Below are 14,052 nucleotides of genomic sequence, written 5' to 3'. Positions count from 1 at the left end.
CTCCTCCTTTCTCCCTTCCTCCCACTCTATCTAGAAGGGTCAATGGAAAAATATTCTTGGGTGAGGATTTAGAAATACAAATAAATAAAAGTTAGACTGCATATTCCCTTTGGCTAAGCAATTGTATTTTAAAAATTGATCCTAAGGAAATATTTAAGGGTAGGCTCAAAGATAGAGCTATATGATGTTTCACAACATTATAAAACAATGGTGGAGAAATGTATTTATTGACATTTAAAGGTGTTCATAGTATATCATCAGGTGAAAAAAATCAGTATCTAAAATAATATGTACAGTATGATTTTAGTTTAGTTTTTAAATTGTGTGGATATACACATACGTGGAGGAAAAATAGCAAAAGAGATCAACGAAGTTACATATATGGGAGAGGAAACCTCAGGTAGTTCTGTGTTTTTGTTGTTGTTGTTAAATCCTCACCGGAGTATATTTTTCTTTTCTTTTTTTTTTTGGTATGTGCCCCTAGCGGGAACTGAACCCTGGATGCAGGCTGACACTCCAACCGCTGAGCCAAACCAGCCAGGGCGGATATTTTTCTATTTATCTTCAGATAGAGTGGGAGGGAGAAGGGGGTGAAGGAGAAAGAGAGAAACTTAGATTGATTGCCTCCTGCACAACGCTGACCAGGGCCGGCACGAACTGCAACCGAGGTACATGCCCTTGGCCAGAATTGAACCTACAACTTTTTGGTCCGTGGGCTGACTCTAACTGCTGAGTCAAACCGGCTGGGGCCTCAGGTAGTTTTAAATTTTGGTCCCTTTTGCTTTGTGAACTTCTTGCTTTTCTACAAAACATAGGTAACCTATGTATTTAAAAACAGTTTTTTGGAGCCAAGACTAATAAGGTATTGTTTTTAGACTGATGGGATGGATGCTCAGGAATTTTCTTTGTAATTCTTAACCATAGGCTACCCGAATACATAAGGCAACATGTCAATGTCTCGTGGTTTCTTCCTGGGAAGTGTTCTAGTGGGCATTTGCTAAATGCATGGTTTATAAGTACACTTCAGAGATAATTACATAGATAATTTCTGCAAAAAACTATCTTTTAAATTTCAATTCTTTGAATTTTCAAGATGTCATTACCAGAGGAGAATCTTTAATTTTGGGACAGCGTTGCTGATAGCACCTCAGTCTCTGTTATAGCAAGCATTATATTATATTGTAATTGTAGATTGTTTGTGACTTTTGTCCTTTTTGGGGGGGGGGTATCTTTTTCTGGTAGACTGTAAACTCCTTGAGGATAAAATTTAAGAAATTAAGTCCTTTTTTTAAAATTTTTTTTTATTTTTTGCAGATAGAGTGGGAGGGAGAGAGAGAGAGAGAGAGAGAGGAACATCGATGTGAAAGGGACACATCAAGTGGCTGCCACCCACACAACCCAACCAGGGCCGGGGACAAACTGCAACTGAGACACGCGCCCCTAGCGGGAACCGAACCCGGGTCTCTCTGTACCGCAGGCCGATGCTCTAACCGCTGAGCCAAACTGGCGAGGGCCTTTTCATTTTTTTATCTCTTCAATTGCCTAACATAAGCCTAGCACATATCAGATCTTTGAAAATATTTGTTTTAGGAATATATTTGCAGCTTAAAAAATGTTAAATTAGCCCTGGCTGGTTTGGCTCAGTGGTTGGAGCGTTGGCCTGTGGACCAGTGAGTCCAGTCAAGGGCACATTGCAGTTTTTCCTGGCCCTGGTCAGGGTCCTGTGGGAGGCAACCAGTGATGTGTCCCTCTCACATAGATGTTTCTCTCTCTCTCTTCCTCTTTCCCCCTCTCTCTGCCTCCCTCCTACTCTATCTGAAGATAAATGGGAAAATATCTTTGGGTAAGGATTAAAAAAAATGTTAAATTAGCAATCAAATCCTTTTAAAGGAGATGATATTAAATGCTACATTCCTATTTCGATTGAGATCCCAATAAAAATTTCTTCAGTTTTTTAAGAAAATGTAACCATTTCACTGAAGTTAGCATACTGCATATCTGAAATACAAAATTAAAGTTTTAATTGGGAGGCAAAAGTTTAAAATGAAATTGTAGGTAGAGGTTGGGAGAGACATAAAAATCAATGGGCTATTTACTTTATAAAGTTAAATTTATATCTTGTTTCTAACAGATCATTCATTGACACCATGAACTGGAATAAAGGTGGCCCTGGCACTAAGAGAGGATTTGGCTTTGGAGGTTTTGCCATTAGTGCTGGAAAGAAGGAGGAACCAAAACTCCCACAACAGTCCCACAGTGCCTTTGGGGCAACCAGCTCTTCTGGGTTTGGAAAGTCGGCTCCACCACAGCTCCCTTCTTTCTACAAAATTGGATCTAAACGAGCCAATTTTGATGAAGAAAATGCGTAAGTGGTAATTCCTGATAATTTAGCAAAAGTTGGACTTTGAGATCATTCATTCCATCAACAGAAATTGAGGCAAAGAAACACTTGTTTTCTAAATAATAATGCCTTCTTAAATTGATTATCCCACTGAATTGGATTGTTGCTAATAAGTTAAATTGTCAAGTTTATTCATTTATTGTGCTTATTTATACTTTTACTTATTCCAAAAAGGATTTAAGACCATTGAGACCTAAATATGGCTGAAGAAATTTGAAGTAATTCATGTGGTTTTTGATGGTCTTTACTGAAATCTTTTATTGATATGGTATAAATTGTTTTGTAAACATAGGCAGTTGTCAACTGGTAGTGACAGTTTGCCTCAACACCCAAGTCCTTAAAACTGTTATGTTGTAAGATTTTAATAGTGGTAGAAAAATCTCAGATTTTTTGTCCACAGTTCTCAGGAAACATATTTAGCAATTATCTTTTTTTAACTTTGGGTAATACGGTGTTTTGTTTTTTGTTTGTTTGTTTTATTTTTTTATCCTCACCTGAGGATATTTTTCCATTTTTTGTACAGATAGAGTGGGAGGGAGAGAGAGGAAGGGAGAGAGAGAGAGAGAAACATCGACGTGAAGGGACACATCGAGTGGCTGCCACCCACATGACCCAACCAGGGCCGGGGACAAACTGCAACCAAGGTACATTCCCTTAGTGAGAACTGAACCCAGGTCTCTCCGGACTGCAGCCCAAAGCTCTAACTGCTGAGCCAAACCGGCCAGGGCTGGCACCTAACAGCTTTTAAAATAATTTCTATAAAGACTTGAAATGCTTTAAAATTTTAAGCTGCAGTTATTTATTTAAACTTGTTTATTTATAATATTTACAATATTTATAGTTATACTGTTTAAATTTATTAAATATTTAAATATTTGGTTATGTTACTGTTTTATTTAATTTTGAGGTATAAGAGCTAAACAATGTTTTGTTTTTTTTTGTTTGTTTTTTAGTTTAAAAAGAGCTATATTCTGCCCTGGCCGGTTTGGCCCGTACCTCGGTTGCAGTTTGTCACCAGCCCTGGTTGGGTTGTGTGGGTGGCAGCCACTCTATGTGTCTCTTTAACGTCGATGTTTCTCTCTCTTTTTCTTTTCCTCTCTCTCCCTCCCGCTCTATCTGAACAAAAAATGGAAAAATGTCCTCCAGTGAGGATAAAAAAAAATTTTTTTTTAAATAAATAAAATAAAAAGCTATATTCTTTTCTGGGATTTTTGTTAGTGAGAAGGTGATAATTTCTCCAGACTTTGAGGTTGTTTTGAATATTTAAGTAGTATGATGAATGGTTTTGGATTGAGCATTTATTTTTAATTCCAGAAGTTTTCTGTTGGTCCTCAGAAAATAGCCCAGAACTTCTAATGGAAGTCCCTAGCCTTATGCATATATCTCTAAAAAATTTTAAAGGATTATAAGAATAAAATAGGTTTTTGGTGTTACTTCAAAAAATTAAAAATTGAACTGCCATTTGACCCAGTGATCCCACTTCTAGGACTATACCCTAAAGCCTGAAACACCAATCAGAAAGAATATGTGTATCCCCATGTTTGTAGCAGCACTATTTACAATAGCTAAGATCTGGAAACAGCCCAAATGTCCATCAGTAGACGAATGGATAAAAAAGCTGTGGTACATATACACAATGGAGTACTATGCAGCTGTAAAAAAGAAAGCTCTCTTATCTTTTGAGACCACATGGAGGGACCTAGAAAGTATTATCCTAAATGAAACAAGCCAAACAGAGAAAGACAAGTCTCATATGGTCTCACTTATTTGTGGAATATAATGAACATAACAGTCTGAGGAATGGGGTAGTCCCAGAGATGTGGAAGTGGGGTATAGACTGACAGTCCCCAGAAGAGGGGGTGGTGGGGGAGAGGTAAACCACAGAACTTATATGCAGGTATGCATGAACAGTGGACATAGACAACAAAGCTGGGGACAGGGCGGGGAGGGAAGGGGGGAATCAGTGGAGGAAAAAGGAGAAACGTGTAACAAAAATAAATAAATTAAAAAGAATAAAATAGGTTTTTAATATTTTATTTGAAAGTAATTTTTTTCATAGTATACATTCTTTAATAGTTTCTATATCTATTCAACAGTGATATACTAAATTTGTACTGGAAATTAATTTGAACAGACACAATTGAAATCGAGAATCTGCTGTGACTTTTTTTGGCAATATTAGGATTTTGCCTGTATTAAATAATGGTTAATAATTAAGTCTTTAGCCAAAACCTGAAGGTTTCTTATTTGACCTGTGTAGTTTAAATCTCTTAATGGTAACATATATCATAATAAACATTTCTGTTAAATAAAAGATTCACTGACCCCAAACTAAACATTCACTTTACCAATCATGCATCTTAATTTTCAGATACTTTGAAGATGAGGAAGAAGACTCTAGCAATGTTGATTTACCTTATATTCCTGCTGAAAACTCACCTACCCGCCAGCAGTTCCATTCCAAGCCAGCAGATTCTGACAGCGATGATGATCCCTTGGAGGCATTCATGGCTGAAGTGGAAGCAAGTATCATCTCTGTTTTGTTAAAATGTTCAGCAGTTAGAAATAACCCAGATTAACCCAGTGCTTCGGTCCTCATTCAGAATTTGTTTTCTGGCCCTGTTTGGGGAGAATTTTGCTCTCATACTCCAGTTTCTTAAATATACTTCCACTTGCCCTGTAACCCTTGAACATAATAGCTCAAGATTTTTGTTTGTGCTTTGTTTTAATGATTCTTGGTATATTCTTAAATAGAATGAACATTATCTCATTCAATCTACATTTAGTAAGTACATATTTATGTTAGACCGTTGAATTTAAGGGGCTTGCTAAAATTACAAATTCTGTATTCTCTACTTCTAATATTTAGTGTTTTTTTTTAATGTTTTATTGATTTCAGAGAAATGAAGGGCAAGGGAGAGAGAGATAGAAACATTAATGAGAGAAATACCATTTGGCTGCCTCCTGCATGTCCTCTACTGGGGATGGAGCCCACCACCCAGGCATGTGCCCTGACTAGAAATCAAATCATCAACCTCCTGGTGCATGGGACGATGCTCAACCAACTGAGCCACACCGGCCGGGCAATGTTTAGTATTTCTTACTGCCAACATTATCATCAACATTAATGACTTCCCTGTAGAAATTAAAACTTGTGACTACTCTGCCTGGCCAGTGTGTGGCTCAGTGGTTGAGCATTGACCCATGCATCAAGGAGTTGCTGGTTTGATTTCTGGTCAGGGTACATGCCCAAGTTGTGGGCCCAATCCCCAGTAGGGGGTATGTAGGAGGCGGCCAGTTGATGTTCTGTCTCATCGATGTTTCTCTTTCTTTCTCCCTAACCCTTCCTCTCCCTCTAAAAAATCAATAAAGAAAAAAAAAGTAACTTGTGACTACCCCTTAGAATTCTTCTCACTAGGCTTTTATGATTTTTGCATTTTGTCCTTTTTTTCCCCATCTCTTTGACTTTTCTATTTATTTACTTGTTATTAAGAAAAATTTTAAACACATACAAAAGTAGAATAATAAAATGAACTCGCCCCTTGTACCTCATCCTACTTTATCAGTTAACAACTTAAGGCCAATCTTGTGTTATCCAACCCCTCCTACACCTCTTCTAGATATGGACATTTCTCAAAGGGCTTTGTTTCTCATTATTTCTTGAGATAATCTTAGTGATGAATTAGAAGAAAAAATCAGCTCTTTATTTTCTAGGTTTAAATTTAGATTTGATTTTTGGTAGTGCAAGTTACCATCACCCTTTTTGAGTGGGAGTATCCAAGAATGGCAGATTCTCTTGCTTGGCATTTCAAGTAGTTGAAGCAGTGTGTAGGTTAAATTTTTTTGATGTGGTATCACTCTTCTGGATATTTTTTGGTATAGTATCTAAAGGGGGTTTGCTGAATTTTAGGACAGAGATATTGGATATTGTCTTGTCTGATCTTGGAGAGAATGTTTGTTGCATAGTACTGCATTAATCCCTGATCTTCAGTGTAAACTTTTCTAGTTCTTGAACTCAAGGTGAGTATTTATTTTTAGCCAGTGTTTCAAGAAAAGATTTATGTAGGCTTAAAAAATAGGTTCCAGCCCTGGCCGGTTTGGCTCAGTGGTTAAACCATCAGCCCATGGACAAAGAGTCACTGGTTCAATTCTGGTCAAGGGGCATGTACCTCAGTTGCAGTTCAGTCCCCCACCCTGGTTGGGGTCGTGTGGGAGGAAACCAATCAATGTGTCTCTGTCACATCGATGTTTCTCTCTCTCTCTCTTCCCTCCCACTCTATCTGAAGATAAATGGAAAAATATCCTTGGGTGAGGGTTTAAAAAAAGTTCTATAAGTGTTTGCAACACATTTCTTATGTTACATTGCTCATGTCATCTTCACTTTAGTTGTAGCCTTAGATATAGGTGTGGTATAAGTAGGTTTTCAGTTTGAATGAAAATAATACAATAGTTAATATAATAATACAAGAATAAACTATGTTTCACATATTCACAAGTCTAAACCTGTTTGCCCCACCCTGTTTGTCTTATATTTGGCTCAGTCCCTTGTAAAGTTGATTGTGTATAATATTTCTTTTTAAAATACTTTCTCTTGCCCTGGCCGGTTTGGCTCAGCGGTTAGAGCGTCGGCCTGCGGTCCTGAGAGACCCGGGTTTGGTTCCCGCTAAGGGCGCGTACCTTGGTTGCAGTTTGTCCCCGGCCCTGGTCGGTCGTGCGGGTGGCAGCCACTCGATGTGTTCCTTTCACATCGATGCTTCTCTCTCTCTCTGTTCCTCTCTCTCCCTCCCACTCTATCTGAACAAAAAATGGAAAAATGTCCTCGGGTGAGGATAAAAAAATAAAAAAAAATAAAATACTTTCTCTTTACAAGGACCACTTGATTAGATAGAATGCCTGACCATGCCAGATTTAATACAGTGGCATTTTATTAAATGAAAGAAGTCAGAAAAATTCATGTTGCTTTGTAACAAGAAACAGTTGTGCAGAATGAGATTTTAACCTTGGGAAATATTCATTCTTCTGTCCTTAATTTTCACACACATAAAACAAAGAATTGATTTGACCAATGATTATTAATTTGCTTTGTATAAGAGTTGCCTGTGGAAAATGGAAAAACTACATACATTTAACTCCACCCCAAAGGGTTCTGATTAGATCAGAGTTTTCAACCTCAGGGCTATTGGGGCTCGATAATTCTTTGTTATAGTGACTGTTCTGCGCATTGTTGGATGTTAACAGCATCTGTGGCTTTGGCCCATTAGATACTAGTAACAACCTCTCCTTCACTCCTCCCCTCCAAGTTGTGACAATCAAAAATATCTCCAGACATTGCCAAATGTTCACTGGGGACAAAATTGTCCCAGATTGACAATAACCTTTCCAGAGCCAGAGCCAGAAATCTGCATTTTTTACTATGCATGTTATAAATTACAAATAAAAGTCATGCAAATCATGTATAACCAAGTTTTTAGAACATTTGGGTATTTCTCTAGAAATTTGTCAAAATGTAGTTTGAATGCATCAAAACCCATAGCTAAAAGTATGATGGCACTTGTTCGAATCTAAAAATTATTTGTAAAGAAGTTTCCTTTTTAGTTTATATGATTCCATGCAGCCTTTTTGTTTCATTAGGATCAGGCGGCTAGAGACATGAAGAGGCTTGAAGAAAAGGACAAGGAAAGAAAAAACGTAAAGTAAGTTGTTTTCTTCTCCCTCACAAAGGTTATATAAAAATAAAGTGTTGCAAAACCTCTCTCAAAGTTTATAGAGGAAAAATTAAAATACATAAATTTTTTGACCTGAAGTTATCCCTGTATTTTGCATAGTATTTCTGCAGATAATAGAGATGACAAAATGCTTAAAATTTGCAGTAATTAAAAAGCATATTTTTGGTAGAATGGTATTTGGTGTTCTTTTTTAGTTTTTTTTTGTTTTTTTTTTTCAAGTGAACTCAAGAATGAGTTACAGTGGGAGTTAAGAGAGCATAATTACTAAAGTTTGGGTTTATTGTTCTGAGTTTTCTAAAATATAAAGTAGTTTAATGCCTATAGGATTGATTATGAGAAGTAATGGTGGTAATGTCATTTAAAGACTATATTATTAAGTAATAAAATCTAATTTACTTAAGGAGTGATACTGTGCTTTAGCAATCAGTCACAACTTGAAGTATGTTATTTTCTGGGAAAGAGAATTCTCTTTCCCTTGCTGAATACACTCTTAAGGCTTTTGCTACCAGACACAAGTAGGCATGGTTGGACTTTTCCTTCTGCTTGGTAATCAGTGCTTCAGGCCCTCCCCCAAGGTTCCTGTGCCATATGGAGGTTCAGCCCTCTCTTTGGTGCTTACTGTGTGTTGCATCCTCTTTCAGTTACCCTACACTGGTAGTGTAGCTACCTGAGCAGTAGTGAGTGCTCTAGATTAGGCAGAATGTCTGATTAGAAAGAGATGGTTGTGGGAACTAAGCAACCATACTTTCTATAGCTCCTGAGAGATTCAGCAAGTGGCATTCATCCCCTTTTCTACATGAACTGCTTAGGAGTTTTAGTCTCAAATTTACTAGAGTTGATTTAGTTTTTCTCTCTGTCCCCAAGTATTCTAGCTGAATGCAGTTACTCCAGGGCTAGAAACTCTAGGGACATTAAGAAAATTGTGACCTTTTTTAGTGTATACCAAAAGCAAGATTTAAAAAAATACACAAAATGCTTTTCACAGCTTTTGTGTTTGTTGTATGGGGTTGACAAGGCTAGGATCCTTGGGTATATATCTTCAGAAGTTTTTCCTCCTTATACCCTTATTAGCAATTAATGTTTCTAGGGGTACCCTGCATCCCATTAAAAAGAAATGCAAACTGCAGCATATAGAGTGAAACTACACATGTGTGGAATGGATAGTTTACAGTGTGCTTATTGCTGCTTTGTTGTTATTAGTGTTGAGAGTTCCTGTGCTGTTTGGAATTCAACACTAATCTGCTGTAAGTGTGGAGCTGGGTATGTGGAACATTTGCAGGGAAGTTTGTTTCTCCGCTTGTTTTTCCAGGGGTATTCGAGATGACATTGAAGAGGAAGATGACCAAGTGAGTTCCTATGCAGATTTCTATCTTTTATTTTTACCCCACAAAGTCTGTACTGGGGACAAGCTAGAGCTTGCCTTCACTGAAATGGCCATTCCTGACATTCAGCAGGGAATGTCATTTGACTTGCTCCTTTTCTACGTGTGTGACCAATAGGTAATACAAAGATTCACATGGCTTTCCTCCATGTTGAAGATGGAACTTTTGATCATTTATGACATCAAAAACAGCCTTATTTAGCTTGATTTTTTAATCCAAATTAATGTTTATTCTCATAAATCAAGAAGTAGACTAGTGTGGGATCTACTGATGGCCTCTAGCAACATCTGACCTCTACCTCTTTCTAGGGGTTCTGTTTGTGATTCTTGTATTTCAAGATAGAACATTAATGACTGTCCTTTAGTATTTTTTTCTCATTGTTCAGTTATGGGATAGTGAGAAGGGAACCAAAGTGAGCAGTAGCCCTTTCCAGGTTTGTGACTTTTCTAACCAATGTCAACTTCTAAACTTGGATTGGTAAAGCCACAGCATGTGTTCCACAGCTCTGGGCAGGGTAGGTAGACACCCCACTCCAGGAAAGCTGTGGAACAGACAGATTTGTAAGTCTTCTGTTAAACAAGTTAAATCATTTTGTAGTACTGTCTCACACATTTCCTCTGATTGTTCCTCTGAGTACTGCTATTGTTAAAGGAATCATTGCTAGTAAAAGACTTCTTACTTGGTAGGTATTTAAACTGCAATCATCTGGTACACTGTGTGCACCAATACAGGAGCAGAAATGTTCCCATTTGTACTTGGTATGATTATGTTCTTGTGCTTTCCTGCAGGAAGCTTATTTTCGGTACATGGCAGAGAACCCAACTGCTGGTGTGGTTCAAGAGGAAGAAGAAGATAATTTGGAATATGATAGTGATGGAAATCCAATTGCACCTTCCAAAAAAATCATTGATCCTCTTCCTCCCATCGATCATTCGGAGGTATGGTGTTTATTGCTGAATCTCATTGTTTCAAGCTGATACAGTTTCTTCAGCTTTAATAATTAGGTTTTATCAATATCTGAGTACTCCTGACTTATATTTCTTATGCCATGAGAATATTTATTCTTTGGGATCTTGTCAGCTCTAAGTAGTTGAGTCAAAAAGTAACTAGTGGCTCTGGCCGATTTTGCTTAGTGGTTAGAGTGTTGGCCCATGGACCGAAAAGTTGAGATTTCTAGTCAAGGGCACGTACCTTGATTGCAGGTTTGATCCCAGGGTTGTATGGGAGACAGCCAATCATTTTATCTCTCACTTCAATGTTTCTCTCTCTGCCCCTCCCTCTCTCCCACTCTATCTAAAAATTACTGGAAAAAAATATCCTTGGGTGAGGATTTAAAAAGAAAAGTGACTGAGTGAGACTTGATAGCCTATGTTGTTCAAGGCACAGCTGAATCACTTGTTCATATTTGATTTTATGTGAAGAATTTTTTTCAAGCAATTGTACTTGTTTTCTAGATTGTTACTTAATCATCTTTCTCTCAAAATAGGCCCTTAAGCCTGCATTTGTTTTTTAATTTCTGTAAACTTTTACTATTTCTCCCAGATCTGGAGCAGATAAGAGACTATTCTATCAAAGGGGTACCGGGAATTACAGGTTTCTTAAATAGGGTAAAGAAAATGAGGATATCAGTATACCTACTTGAAAATAATCAGTATTTTATTGAGGTTAAATATCAGACTACATCTTGTATACACTGGGGATTTGGCCCACAACCTGGGCATGTGCCCTGACCAGGGGAACTGGCGACCTCTTGGGGCATGGGTCGACAGGGCTATTAATTAAATCTTGATCCTTATGTTACATGTCTTTATTCTGTGTCACAAAATGGGAAGTATGAATAAAGCATTTAGTTTTGAGTTAAACTAGCTGCTTTTCTCATGGAACATTGTTTTCACTTGAGAAAATGAATGACGCTTTAAGGAAGGCAATTAAAAGTTTATTGCCAAGGGTAGAAATTTAAACTTTCAAACAAAAATCAGAAGTAGAGAAATATATTCACCAGTGAGCTTGACAGCTTTCTTATACTTAAAGTCTGTTGTAATGGAATTGATGGCAATAACTGTGGTTTTAATATATCTATATGTATGTTATATAATGACATTTCACCATATGAATGATCTGCATACTACCTCAGTAAACCATTGTTTTCAAATGGCCAGTACATGATGTTATAAGATCATGCATGAATAAAGACTTCATTCAAAGTGCATGATAGACTCATGGGTTATAATGTAATGGAATGTGAAAAGTTCATGATATGGTTTTAGATTATACAGTGAGAATAACCTTTAAGAAATGACCTCTTCTCAAATTGTAGTATAGAACTGAAGAAGAGTAAAAATCCACAAGAATCTGAAAAAGCTGTTAATAAATACTATCTTCCCTTTTCCAACCACATATCTGTGTGGCCAGATTGTTTTCATGAGCTAAAAACAACATAACACAACAATTTGCATGCAGTAGGAACCATTTTCTCTTTTTTTTATCCTCACTCGAGGATATTTTTCCATTTTTTTGTTCTGATAGGGAGGGAGGGAGGGAGGGAAACAGAAACATCCATGTGAAAGGGACACATCGAGTAATCGCCACCTGCACAACCAACCAGGGCCTGGGACAAACTGCATCCGAGGTACACACCCTTAGCAGGAACCAAACCCAGGTCTCTCTGGACCGCAGGCCAACGCTGTAACTGCTGAGCCAAACTGGCCAGGGCAGGAACCATTTTCTTTAGTCAGACGTTAAAGAGATTTATAAAAATGTAAAACAGTGTTGTCAGATAAAGTTATTTAAAAGCTTTTATGTTCAGATGTAATGGGTTCATTGTTATTTTTAAATGAATTAATAAATTTAATTTTTTTTGTTTTAATTTTAATACAGCAAATATCAATAGATGTGACCCACATAAATGAAAAGTTGTTTTGTTTTTGTTAGTGTAAAGGGTACCTGATACTAAAAAGTTTGAGAACCAATTCAATCTGTTCAATTTTTTTAAATGTTTCCTTTTGCACAGATATGTGGCAAATGAAACTAAATATTTGAACCTGATCTAGGAAGAAGTATCCATGATAAATCCAGTAAGGAAAAACACACAAGTACTATAAATAATCATCTAATAAAAATCTGTGAGATACTTGACAAAGTGTTCAAACTTCATCATTTTAGGGTATTTACACTTGTCTTAATGTAATGGGCAGTCTTCCAGGAGAGACCAGAAATAAGGGAAGGCTACCCCTTCTACTTATAAGTAGCTTCCTTCTCATTCTGTTTTTTTGTGGTTTTTTTTTAAAACAAAAATGTACATGTTTATATGTAAAATTTGTGAACAAAGACAAAAATTCTTGCTCTTGAGCTTCCATCCTGATAAAGAGAACTAAAGGAAATCCTGTTATGTGCAGCCTATGGGGTGCGTAACAAAAGGTCCTGCTTATTATTAATGCTAAAGGCACACTGTAAAACTTTTGTTGATAATGCCATAGAAAGATAATTAATTTTAGGCTATGTCCAGAATTATGAAATTTTTGACCATCTAGTAAAGGCTTAAATTCTTTTAAAAAAAGGTTATTATTGACAAACCATGTTGTCAAAAGAAAATCATTTAGCCAAATTTATATATGGTGGTTTGCTTCTGTTTTGTATTCTTAGTACAGTAAGCTATGAAAAGTAGCAGACATTATTTCTTTACTCTTTGGAATTGGAAATGGCTTGGTCACTCCTTTTTAAAAAGTTACGTCAATAGTTCCATGTTTTTGAAAAGAGAACTTCCTCTAAACACAGAGTGTCTCCCCAAAGGAAATATTAGAAATGTTTTTAGGTGCTTAGAGCTAAGTGAACAGCTTTCTCCAAAACATTTAAATGTTGTAGGGTGGAATATCTTTAAAATCTGAGGCCTTTGGCGTTGTAGATTCCTTAGTCATTGTCAAGATTATTCAGATCTGAAGTATGTTCTTAGGAGTCTCTTTAGAGCCCAGCAGGTGTGGCTCAGTGGTTGAGCATTGACCCATGTATGCATCAAGAGGTCGCCGGTTTGATTCCCTATCTGGATGCATCCCCAGGTTGTGGGCCAAATCCCCAATGGGGGGCATGCAGGAGGTAGCCAGTCAGTGTTCTCGCTCATCGAAGTTTCCATCTCTCTCTCCCTGTCCCTTCGTCTCTCTTTAAAATCAATAAAAAGAAAAAAAAAATTTTTTTTTAAGTCTCTTTAGAAAGCAGGTTGATGTTTATATTAAAAATGGGATTAGGGCACTGGCCAGTTTGGCTCAGCAGTTGGAGCAATGGCTCACGTTCTGGAGAGACCCGGGTTCAGTTCCCGCTAAGGGCATGTACCTCGGTTGCAGTTTTTCCCCGGCCCCAGTTGGGGTTGTGTGGGTGGTGACCACTCAATGTGTCTCTCTCTCTTCCTCCCTCTCTCCCTCTCGCACTATGAATGCAGAAAGTGTCCTCAGGTGGGATTAAAAAATAATAATAAAATAAAATAAAAATGGGATTAGGGCCCTGGCCAGTTTGCTCAGCAGTTAGAGCATCGGCCTGTGGTCCAGAGAGACCT

At 37.4% G+C, this 14,052-nt stretch overlaps 1 protein-coding gene across 3 annotated transcripts in view; it reads left to right on the top strand.

Moving 5' to 3' along the window:
* DDX42 (DEAD-box helicase 42) overlaps positions 1-14,052 on the top strand; it is a 34,001-nt gene that overhangs the window by 4,641 nt on the left and 15,308 nt on the right. For 2 of the 3 annotated variants that reach the window (XM_036269720.1, XM_036269719.1), the window contains exons 2-6: positions 2,132-2,365; positions 4,773-4,923; positions 8,033-8,094; positions 9,437-9,473; positions 10,298-10,447. In XM_036269720.1, coding sequence (XP_036125613.1) covers positions 2,148-2,365; positions 4,773-4,923; positions 8,033-8,094; positions 9,437-9,473; positions 10,298-10,447 — 618 coding nt within the window. In that variant the 5' untranslated portion in view covers positions 2,132-2,147. Of the gene's footprint in view, positions 1-2,131; positions 2,366-4,772; positions 4,924-8,032; positions 8,095-9,436; positions 9,474-10,297; positions 10,448-14,052 lie in introns of those variants that run through there. The other variant, XM_036269721.1, reaches the window with a different exon arrangement.

The sequence above is a fragment of the Molossus molossus genome, unplaced genomic scaffold (assembly GCF_014108415.1).
Source record: "Molossus molossus isolate mMolMol1 unplaced genomic scaffold, mMolMol1.p scaffold_m16_p_19, whole genome shotgun sequence".
NCBI classification, from domain to species: domain Eukaryota; kingdom Metazoa; phylum Chordata; class Mammalia; order Chiroptera; family Molossidae; genus Molossus; species Molossus molossus.
This window is presented reverse-complemented; position numbering and strand designations above follow the sequence as displayed.